Source organism: Mustela nivalis (genome assembly GCF_964662115.1).
Source record: "Mustela nivalis genome assembly, chromosome: 12".
NCBI lineage: Eukaryota > Metazoa > Chordata > Mammalia > Carnivora > Mustelidae > Mustela > Mustela nivalis.
The window spans coordinates 45,069,400-45,081,457 of NC_139031.1; the positions used below are offsets into that span (position 1 = coordinate 45,069,400).

Sequence of the window (12,058 nt, forward strand, 5' to 3'; positions counted from 1 at the left end):
AAAATGCTAAAGCTATCAAGTAAACCAATATAGTATTGAGACTGATAAGCTTGTCAAACAGGCTTTAAGAAATCAAAATGAATTAAGTCTCTATTATTTTTCCTTATGTTTCAAGGTAATGTGTTCTTGTTTGAGAATTTTTAGGAGGCTTAGGCTAGCATTAAAGTCTCAAAGCTTTAAAATACTGTTTTTAAAGCATTTTTTTCTGCCTAAGAACTTTTCTCACAGCTGACCTATACTTTTTATCTTGACTATAAAACTCAACAATCACAAGTGTTTCTGAATGAGGTCTCATGCACTACTCCCTCCAAATGTATGGTCTCCATAGAGACATGCTAGTATATTCACCTTAATATTTCCAACAAGATCCATTTTAACAGGAGCAAACACCGTAGGGCCAAGTTTGTCTAGAAGAAAAGATTGAAAACATCTTTGAAAAAGCAATTTCCTTAAGTGGCAAATATATACATATATATATTTTAAAAGATTTATTTATTTGTCAGAGAGAGAGCAAGCAAGCACAAGCAGGCAGAGTGGTAGGCAGAGGCAGAGGGAGAAGCAGGCTCCCTGCTGAGAAAGGAGTCTGATGCGGGACTCGATCCCAGGACCCTGGGATCATGACCCAAGCCGAGGGCAGCCGCTTAACCAACTGCACTACCCAGGCGTCCCTAAGTGGCAAATATTTTTATAAAAACAAAAAATTTAGCATGCTTTTCTTCCCAAAACTTTTCTTTTTATTTTTAAATCATTTTCCAAACATAAGCTTCAAGGACTTCTAAGATATGGTCATCACAAAATATTAGATTTCAAAGACTCAGTATCAAAAAAAGAATGTAAACTATTTCATTAATGGTTCCTTTATACTGATTATATATTGAAATGATATTCTGTATATATTAGATTATATAAAATGTATTATTGAAATTAGTTTTAAAAATAGTTTTATCTGCTTTGTTTTACTAGTTGATGGGCCTGCTAGAAAATTTAAATTCACATATGTTCAAAAATTTAAATTCATATATGTTCAAATATTTCTGTGGGACAAGAACAACTAAAAATATAGCAAAGTGGTATAGCTAAAAAGCCAGAAGAGAAAAAATAATGGAATTCTAAACAATACTTGATTGATTGGGGAAAAAAGGCAAAGGGAAGGTAGGAACAAATATAGGTAGCTAAAAACCTAAAACAGGAAATAAAATAGAATAAAAAAATAATTGATTAAATGGCTAGAATTTAAGAAAAATAAAAAAGGAACAAAGAACAGATAGGACAAATAGAAAATAAATAGCAAGATGGTAGAAACAAATAGCAAGATAACATGTAAATTCATTCAAACAATGTAATTCACTATATACAAAAGCACAGGAAGAGGGGGGTGGGGTTATGGACCTTGGGGAGGGTATGTGCTATGGTGAGTGCGGTGAAGTGTGTAATCCTGGCGATTCACAGACCTGTACCCCTGGGGCTAGTAATACCTTATATGTTTATAAAATTTTTTTTTAAAAAGTACAGGGGAAAAAACCCCATAATCTCAATAATGCTGAAAATGTATTTCATGAAATTAACTCACTCATCATTATAAAAAACTACTCAGACACAAAAGTCAGCTCTATCTGTATGCTATCAACAAACAATTGGAAAAATAAATATTCTTTATATAGCATCAAGAGTCCTAAGATTTTAAAATGTATCCCTAACAAAAATTGTGCATGACCTCTGGTATGGGAAACAAAGGCAGAAGAAAAATTATTAAATATCCTTACTACCTAGAGCCCACTGAAAGTCCTTACAACAGGCTGAATGACAGTCCTCTAGGGACTCATCAGCCTCAGCCTCCAAAAGGCAATCCTAGCCAGAATCTGCCCCCACCTCATCCCACCATCCCACCCCGCCCCAACAGGATCCTGTAAGTCTATTTTAACAAATAAAATTTCCTTTGGAAACTTCCTTTATCTCTAAGTCCCCAAGATCCATGTTAGCAGTCATTCCCCAAGCATATCCCACCAGTATACATCTGAAGGGTCTCATGGCTAAGGGTTTATTAGATGGTAATAAATGACATTTTCCCAAGAACAGCTAGCCCCCTCAAGGTTCCGGAAACCTTGCTGCCAAAATTCCTTTGAGATTTATCCTATCCCTAACCCCCTCCCAACTTGAAAGTATATAATGGGCCACTTTTCATGACCCCACTGCAGCTCTTTCTGCCCACAGGTTCTGTCCCTGTGCTTTAACAAAACCACCAAAGACATCTCAAGAATTCATTCTTAGGCATGGGCTTCAAAGCCTAACATCTTTCCTATATCAATCTCTACACTAAGAACTATACAAAACACTGAAAATAAAGAAGACATAGATAAATAGAGAGATACAGCATGCTTTAGGAATAGAAGACTCAAAATCGTTCAAGATGTAAACTTCCTCCTAATTGGTTTACCGATTCAATATAATCTTAATCAAAATCCCAATATTTTTAAAGTAGAAATTAGAAAGCTAAAAGTTATATGGACATGCAAAGGACCAACAACTGCCAAAATCTTGAAAAAGAACAACAAAATTGTAAGACTTACATTATCTGATTTCAAGCTTTTTTATAATGGCACAGTAAGACAATGTAAGTATTACCATAAAAAAATAAGCAGACCACTGGGACAGGAAACAGTCCAGAAACAGACCCACACCTAAAAGATCCACTGATTTTCAACAAAGTGGCCAAAATAATATAAAAGGGAATTTTTTTTTTTTTTAAAGAAATGTTCTCTGAACAACCAGACAGCATAAGGGAAAAAAAAAATCTCAAACCTTACCTCACATTAATTCCAAGATGTATAAATGTAAACATAAAATCAAGACTAAAGGGAATAGAAAACACATGAGAATATCTTCATGACCTTGGGTGTAAACACAGATTTCTTAGGGCACCAAAAGTACTAACTATGAAAGAAAGAAAATAGATACATGAATTTCATGAAAATGAAAAGCTGCTCTTCAACGACATCAAGAAAAGAAAGTCATAGCTTAGGGAAAATATTCATAATGCATATGTGTAGACATATGGAATGCTTTTGAGAATATATAGTGAATGCTTACAACTCAATACAAAGAACACTAACCAACTTGAAAAAATGGGTTAAAGATTTGAAAAGACTTCACAATGAGGGAGACAGCAAAGGCCGATAATTACATTAAGAAGTGTTCAACATCATTAGTCATTGAGAAAGTGTAGAGACCAAGAGCACCCCAAGGTGGGCCACTTGAACATGAAGAATATTTTGAGTTAACAGCAATCAAATCCCAGCAGATTCAGGAAAAATTCTTTACCTTCCCTTTGACTGCTTAAATTTACATTGGAAAGGAAAGCCTGTCCCAGGAAGAATGCAATTAACAGATTTCTCTTTACTTAAGAAACTTATGTGCATAACTGGGCAGCCTTCGTTTTCCAACCATGTCCTCTTATCTTCCTAATGGTTTTCCTCCCCTTTGTACCTCCACCCTCAGGCCCCTAACCCTTTCCTTTGGGCAGGAAGTCATATAAGCCTCATGTTCCCTGTCTTTGTAATTTCATGTTTGTGTGGATTCTCCATATGTATGGAATTAAATTTGATTTTCTCCTGTTATTCTGTCTCATGTCAAAGTGATTCTTGGTCCAGCCAGAGGACCCTGAGACAGAGTAAATTTCTTCCTCCCCAAGACAAGTTAAAACCGCAATGATACCACTAAACACTCAGAGGAATAGCCAGACCAAAAACCTCAATACCACCAAGTGTTAGTGAAGATGAGAAGCAACCAGAATATTCATACATTGCTGTTGGAACTGTATGACTGTGTAACCACTTTTTTTTTTTAAAGATTTTATTTATTAATTTGACAGAGAGAAATCACAAGTAGATGGAGAGGCAGCCAGAGAGAGAGAGAGAGGGAAGCAGGCTCTCCGCTGAGCAGAGAGCCCGATGCAGGACTCGATCCCAGGACTCTGAGATCATGACCTGAGCCGAAGGCAGCGGCTTAACCCACTGAGCCACCCAGGTGCCCCTGTGTAACCACTTTTTATAAAGTTAAACAGATGAACCCAATGAATTGGCAATTCTACTCCTAAGTATTTACTTAAGATATGAAAAAATATGCCGGCAGACACAAAAATAATCAGAGCAATTTCACTGGTAAAAGCCCCAAATAAGAAACTACCCAAATGTCCATCCATCAATAGAAGAATGAATAAACAAATTACACATTCATTTAATAGAATACTATTCTGCAATAAAAAGGAATGAACTACGGATACATGTAACAATAAGGATGAAAACATTACACTGAGAGAAAAACACAGATAAAAAAGAGTAGATAATATGGTTATGATTCTCTTATATGGACTTTAGAAAATGCAAAACTAATCTATGGTAACAGAAATCAGTAAAATAGTTGCCTTGGGCTGGGTGATAGTCACGGGTTGACTGGCTCAGGGAACATTCTGGTGTGATGAAAACATTTTATATCTTGATAGGGAAATGGATTACATGGGCGTATATGTGTTTATCAAACATTACTGAATCATAATACTTAAGTTCTACGTAAGTTATATCTCAATTTCAAAAAAAGATGTAAAATTTCAAAAAAATGAATTAAAAAAAGATGCATAGCTAAGTAGGTCATAAAACAAATTTGAACACATTAGTGATGCCTGGTTCTACTGACTCTATACTTCAACTTAAATTTATACATATAATTTTTAAATCTTTGAAAAAATGTTTTAACTGTATCATTATACTAATGGATTTGAAGGTCTGTGCTGCAACTACTTTTTTTTTAAAGTATAATTTCTCAAAAACAAAATTCCCTTTTTTCCTTATACTACTCTGTGGCCAATACTTAATCATTAGTAGGAATAAAAAGCAAATACGCAATAATGCTCAAAGCCAAACAGTTTTAACTACATATGGCTAGTGATATGGAGAGGTAGCCAAGAAGGGTCATTTCACTCTATATATAGTTCAGAATATTTCTGCTACAAAATAACAGCAGTGGGACAGATTCTACAGACTAATGAATTTAAGACAAATGCAGTACTCTTACCTAATACTGGAACCACAGCATAACATGACTCCAAGAATGCTTCTGTGGGAATGCCACTGTCTTCCAGAAGTTCGATGTCACTAAAGCTAAACAATTTGGTGATACAAAAGGAGAAAGATCGAAAATATAACATTAATACTCTCTGCAGTTCAGAGGCAGTCATGAAAACAGTTGCCCATCTGAAGAGCAAATCGTTTGGCCTGATTTCAGTGATTGTTCTTCTAGTATATTATGGTCCAATAAAATCATTTTCCAGAGATAATCTACCAAAGCAAGCTAAAATGTGTTCAGGATATAGTCTCACAATCCAATTCCTCACTGCTTCAGAAAGGTAAAGCAGATACTAACCTCTGTTCTGTTAAAGACTATGCCATCACCTGAAAGGAACACCACCCTGATTTTCTAGAAGGGAAGCTGGTATCCAGCTGATTTTAGAAAGTATCGAATACCTGGTATTCATGGTACTAAAAAAAGTTGGGATGATTTCTTGGCCTTCTTCCCAGTGGGATTCCGGAGAGCTACTGGAGGAGTTGGAAGCAGGCTGTGCTAAGCGGCTATCGTGATTCGCCAGGCTGTCCTCTCCTTCTTCCTTCATGATCTCACCTTGGACTGCGCATAGAAAATACCCATTACTAAACTACTACTTATATATTACAAAATTAATATATATTCCTTGTTGAATATTTCTAAAACACAGAAAAGCTTACAGAAATAAAAATCGGCGAAATGCTACATACACACACAAACAAAATTGGGTTTAAATATATGTAGGTTTGTGTCCTGTTTTCACTCAACAGTTTATCAGGAATATTCTCATTATCATTCAATACTTTTAAAATGTGATTTTAATGACCATATATATTGCATCAAGCTCATGTGGAGGGCACTTAGGTGGTTTCTAAAATTTTAGTGTTATACAGTCGATCCTCATTATCAGCATATTCTGTATTTGTGAATTTGCCTTCTCATAATATTTTATTTGTAATCCTAAAAATCAATGCTTGTGGCACGTTTACAGTCATTTCTAGACATGTGTAGATGGTGAACATTTGAGTCGCCTGACATACATGCTTCCAGCTAAGGTCAAACAAGGTAACAATCTGTCTTCTTGCTTGGTTCTTATACTATACACAACTGTGTTTATGTAGGGTGATGCTTTGTGCATTTTGTTATTGATTTTGCTGTTTACAGGTGCCTTCAAGTGTAGTGCTGTCTAATGTTTCTTTCTTTTTTTTTTTTTTTAAAGATTTTATTTATTTGACAGAGAGAGACACGGAGAGAGGGAACATAAGCAGGAGGAGTGGGAGAGGAAGAAGCAGGCTTCCTGCTGAGCAGGGAATCCAATGTGGGGCTCAACCCCAGAACCCTGGGATCATGACCTGAGCCAAAGGCAGATGCTTAATGACTGAGCCACACAGGTACCCCATGTCTACTCTTTCTAAATGTAAGAAGGCTGTGATGTGCCTTATGGAGAAAATACATGTGTCAGGTATTTTTCATTCAGCACAAGTTATCAATGCTAATGAATCAACAGTACATATCAAATAAGGTGTACATATTAAATAAGGTGTCTTTAAACAGAAACACACATAAAACAAGTCTATACTGATAAGTCGACCAAATTGTGAACAACAATTTGTAGGAACCAAACTCTGTTTTTCCCCTAGAAGCAATGGTTCAGTATTTGCTAATTCAGTGTCTGTAGTAACTTTATAGAACACAATCACGAATAATGAGAATCAATTGTAATGTCATAAAGAATATCCCTGTCCACAGATATTTGTCCTTAACTTGACTAGTCCCTGGAGACAAATTCCTAGAAGTAAGATTATTGGTCAAATAACAGTACTGTTTCCACAGAAATTCTCCTATATTTATTATTTATTCAAGGGATAAGACTCCTTGCCTCAGATTAACAGCTATGAAATGCATCTTCTTTTCCCACAACTCATATGGAAAAAAACAGGGTCTTTTATTTCAGGGGAGATGAGCAAGAAACTTGTTTAAAATTTTATTTTCAAAATATATATTAAACACTTAAATAAAAGCTTACTATGGTTGTCTTGGACTGATCTGAAGCTGGTTTTAGTGGTTAGAGTCAATGGAATTAGCAAATTTGAAAGGCTGGCATTTTCAACCACAAGCTATTATCTGAAATGGGGGACTCTGGCTTGATGGACAGAGAAGGCTGGGTGAAAACCTGATGGGTGGCTGGTGAATTCTGCCATCCTCTGGCCTCACTAGAAACCAGCAGAGCAACCTAAACTGACACACCTTTATACTCTGTTAAGTCTGACATCATAGTTTACTTTCAAAGGATCTTGAACTTAGAGTAGAAGGCCAGTGAAGCACTCATATTTTCTACAAAGTTAGCACAGACAGCTGTTGCTCACTGCAGCCCACAGACATCACAGATAAGAACAGTGAGTGGGAAAAACCCTCCTCATTCTGCCTTTTCGACACTGGGTTGGATGGGATGGCACAACGTGGTCAAGTGAGCCGTGTTATCAAGCTAATGTCTGCCTTCGGATCTACTAGTATATTCTCTTGAGGCCAATCCCTGTCAAGTGTCACATCATGGATAAACAATCAAACTCCCAAGATCAATGGTTTGAGTTTAATCGCTTGTTTCAGACCTCACTTCTGTTTTTACCTGTTATATTATCATCTGTATTTTCTTCACTTGATATGCTGCAATCTATCTCTGCAGGTTTTAAATATAAGGAGCTTTTATTTTTCATTAGGATTTCTTCATCAGCATTTATTTCCATATGTAAAGATCCATTTTCACAACTGTTCAACTCCATTTGCCTGAAAATTTTTTATAAGGAGAAAAACCAAAAAGTCCAATTATTTCATCTTCCATAGACTGCCTATGTAGAGCTTACTCGGAGAAAGGCTGGAGGGGTTCACAAGCATCAACTCCTTCTAAGAGTGATTAAAAACCAGTATTGTTGCATCAGTCAAACCTCTCAGGCTTCTGCCTCCCAGACGTGTATCTGGCCCATCTCCCAACTGAGATTCTGCAATCAAAGAGCCATTCCTGGCTTCTCATGGACCCTCAGGTGACTCTGACTTCCTGCTCCCCACCAGCAACAGGAAAAAGTCATTGACAGCTCTTTAGTTTTCAATCAGCTTTCTATATGGATACATTTAACATTTTTCTCACTTTCCTCAGCTTCTCCCTGGGAAGTTTTTCTCTCTCTTTAGCTTTTATACTCACTAGCCACTCCTACGTGTTTGCCTACCAGTTAAGTGTCTAGAAGCTACATGCTGTGGTTAGGGGAGAATACGCCCCACCAAGTATGTCTGACAGAAAAAGCCCAGGAGGACACAGGATACCTCCTGAGGATCTGTTGCTCTTCAGGGTTAACAGAAAAGGCTCTTTTAACATGCAAGTGGGACAGCTAATTCTGTTGAAGGAATAATCACAACATCTTCTAAGTGATTAGATCCAACCAAATTAGAACAAAAATATTTTCGCCTAATAAAAACAAAGGGAAAGGATCCAAGCTCTATGGTGACTCCAGGAAAAGCATTTTTTCCCTAAAGAAATTCCATATTTCAACTTACCAATTTAAAATGTAGGTGTTTACTAAGGAACTATCATGAGAAAAAAGTATACAATTTTTTCTAGTAGAAATTCTTCTAGTAGAAATTTTTCTAGTAGAACAAAGTAAAAAACAAAGTTTTCTAGTAGAACAAAGTAAAAATGTTAACCAAACTAGAACAATCCTTATACTAAAGCAAACAATAACATACAAAGAGAGTTGAAACGTTAAATAGTAATTTGAAAGGACAATTATATGGAGTATGTCAAAATATAGGAATGGTTATATAAAATACTAACTGAATATAGACCCCGAATAATAGGAACACAACTATGTAAATGTGTATTTTTTTCTAAAACTGAAGGGGCAATTAGAGGAAGAACTAGTTTAGATTTCGATATTAAGTTGTTGTTCTTTTTTAAACTGTAAGGCAACCTAACATTTTTATTTTTAAATAAAACAAAATAGTACTGTCTTTTCTGGATAAAAGCACATTGAAGTTGATGTCCGGCTCCTCCCAACCCGCAGCACACTAGAGCGATTAAAAGTTACTACGGTGCTGGACAGGCCCAACCTTACCGGGGTGGTGGGGGCGGATGCAAACATCTTCCCAGGTAGTCTATGCTGAGTGAAAGGTCTGCAATGCTTCAAGATCACCCCCAAGAGGGAAATCAGATACTGTTTCCTTCTGGTATTATCTCAAATGATGATCAAAATATTTTTTTTTAAACAAACAATAAAAAATTATTTGTTTTTAGAAAGAAGAGAAACCAAAAGAGTTACTGTACCTTTCCAATGAATTATGAATCGGTATAATAGGATGTTTCATCTTTAAAAGAAGCGAAAAAAAAAAAAAAAAAAAAAAAAGAAAGCTTCGTGTTAAACTTCAACAGAGCATATTTAAAGTTTCATCATATATCAAAGTGGTAAATATGACCATAATATAACTGCCCGACTCAACAGGAACAATTTCTCCCAAAAGAAGGGAGTCATTAATCTCAACCAGTACTTCGTATTTTTTCCAATAAGTGTACCCACATTTCTAAGGAAAAGGAAGATGGCTCTTCTGAAGGATCTAATTGCTATAGCCAAACCCTTGCTGGTTGGCTTTCTCATAATTTTAGTTATATTCTTTAAAGATGATGATGCATTGTCTCAAACACTAAAAGTATAAACAGTATGGAGGTTCCTACCCTTAAGGTAATTTCAATAAGAATAACCCTAAAATAGGGGTATGCATAGAGGTGTTCCTAGGGAGGGGAAATTAAATACTGAAGGATGGGGAAGGGCTAACGAGGGGAAGATAAATGAGAACAGCATGCTTGGCACTGGGAAATGGTGTGAAGATGTCAGGGGAGCCATATGCAGTTAGTATGTTAAGCCAGGTAATGATAGAGTAAGAGGCTGGGGCTCTGGAATTTTTGACATTAACCTTTGGCAATGAAGGAGGCACTGAGAGGTTTAGGTAAAGTGGTCCAGTTTACACTTCATGAACAGAAATACCACTGGCTGCAGGGTTAGGCTGAAAGTAGCTAGTTAGAAGGTCACCACAAATCTTGGCAAGATTCACAGGACAAGGAGGATGAAAAGAGACTAGCTACATCGAAGACAGGTTTAGGTGATAAAACTGTACAAATTAATGGATACGGAGGACTGAGGGCAGAAATTTTTAAGTGGACCTCAAGGGAAGGTCACTAAAAAATGTCTTTCTCAATCACCAAAGGGTGATGATTAACATGGTTCATTACATCACTTTTTAACTTCTAAGCTTTTCATTATGTCCTGTGCTGCCAAGCTGAGCTGGCTTTACCTTGTTGGACTTGAGCACGGCCAGCTGTGGTGAACCTGGGGGAGTGCGATAGAGGAGCTCAGAGGTGAAGGCCGCGTTTGCTATCTGCATGCATTCTTCCAAAGTCTTCAGAAAAGTATTGCAGGTGGATTTCAGCAGAGTTCCCACATCGATTCCTTCCTATGGAACAAGAGAGAAAGACTCCTTTACCTTACCAAAAAAGAAAGAGCCTGATGGCGGAATGTCCGTAGAGGTTTTTATCCGCCGTGTAGTAATAATGTACCCAGCTATTTTGCTGGACAAATATGTACATCATTTACAAAAGGAAAATACTGAGTCCACTTTATCTACTAACATGAAATAGGGAATCACATGGACCAAAGATCAGTGGAATCAATGGAAAAATGTCTCCCATTGCCTGAGTAAAAATTAGGTTCTAGAATAGAAGAATTAGAAACCATAAGTCATTCATCATTTACTTTCAGAATGGGTTTTTGGCTTTTGGTACAGATGACTTAAAGAGCTTTTAGCAACTGGAATATCTAATCATCTTTTTGAATATCTAATCACCTTTTCTCCCATTATTTTACTTGTTCAGGGTGTTTTTCCTCTGAATATTGATATTAATAAGTTGTTCAGGAAACTGAGGTCACACCCTGACTACAGAGTACAGTAAACACATCTTAATGGTATAAATGAAATAAGACTGGGCCCAAGATGGAGTTGTTCATGCTAAGCCTCACATCAGCAAACAGTATGGAGGTTCCTCAAAAAGTTGAAAATAGAACTACCCTATGACCCAGCAATTGCACTATTGAGTATTTACTCTAAAGATACAATTGTACTGACCTGAAGGGGCACGTGCACCTGAATGTTTATAGCAACAATGTCCACAATAGCCAAACTATAGAAAGAACCTAGATGTCCATCAACAGATGAATGGATAAAGAAGACATAATATGAATGTATGTATGCACGTGTGTATCTATCTATCTAGATAGATAGATAGATATAGATACAACATACATATATACATACAACGGAATACTATACAGCCATCAAAAAATGAAATATTGCCATCTGCAATGACATGGATGGAACTAGAGGGTCTTTATGCTAAGTGAAGTAAGTCGATCAGAGAGAGACAATTATCCTATGCTCTCACTGATATGAGGAATTTGAGAAATGAGACAGAGGATCATAGGGGAAAGGAGGGAAAAAATGAGACAAGATGAAACCAGAGAGGAAGATGAACCATAAGAGATTCTTAATCTCAGGAAACAAACTGAGGGTTGCTGGGGTGTTGGGGTGGTTGGGTTATGGACACTGGGGAGGGTATGTGCTATGGTGAGTGCTGTGAATTGTGTGAGACTGATGATTCACAGACCTGTACCCCTGAAGCAAATAATACATAATATGTTAATTTTAAAAATTTGCTGTGTTCCCATTTTCCCTTCCCCATTAGGCCAGGGCTCTACTGTGATATGACTGACATGGGGGGCTAATTTTTGGAGTGGAGGAAGCTGGTGGGGGAGCTCTCCTGCCCACTGCAGGATGTGAAGCAACATCCTAGCCTCCCTACACTAGATGCCAATAGCACTCCTTCAGTCATGTTGACCAAAATATGTCTCCAAATGCTGCAAATTTGTCC

General features: G+C 36.9%; 1 protein-coding gene across 4 annotated transcripts in view; it reads right to left on the reverse strand.

The window, feature by feature from the left end:
• Positions 1–12,058, reverse strand: part of PLEKHA8 (pleckstrin homology domain containing A8) — a 59,562-nt gene that overhangs the window by 24,788 nt on the left and 22,716 nt on the right. For all 4 annotated transcript variants that reach the window (XM_082692867.1, XM_082692865.1, XM_082692866.1 and 1 more), the window contains exons 5-10: positions 10,429–10,587; positions 9,407–9,447; positions 7,721–7,878; positions 5,517–5,676; positions 5,068–5,153; positions 349–407 (exon numbers count right to left, since the gene is read on the reverse strand). In XM_082692867.1, the coding sequence (XP_082548993.1) occupies positions 349–407; positions 5,068–5,153; positions 5,517–5,676; positions 7,721–7,878; positions 9,407–9,447; positions 10,429–10,587 (663 nt within the window). The remainder of the gene's footprint in view (positions 1–348; positions 408–5,067; positions 5,154–5,516; positions 5,677–7,720; positions 7,879–9,406; positions 9,448–10,428; positions 10,588–12,058) is intronic.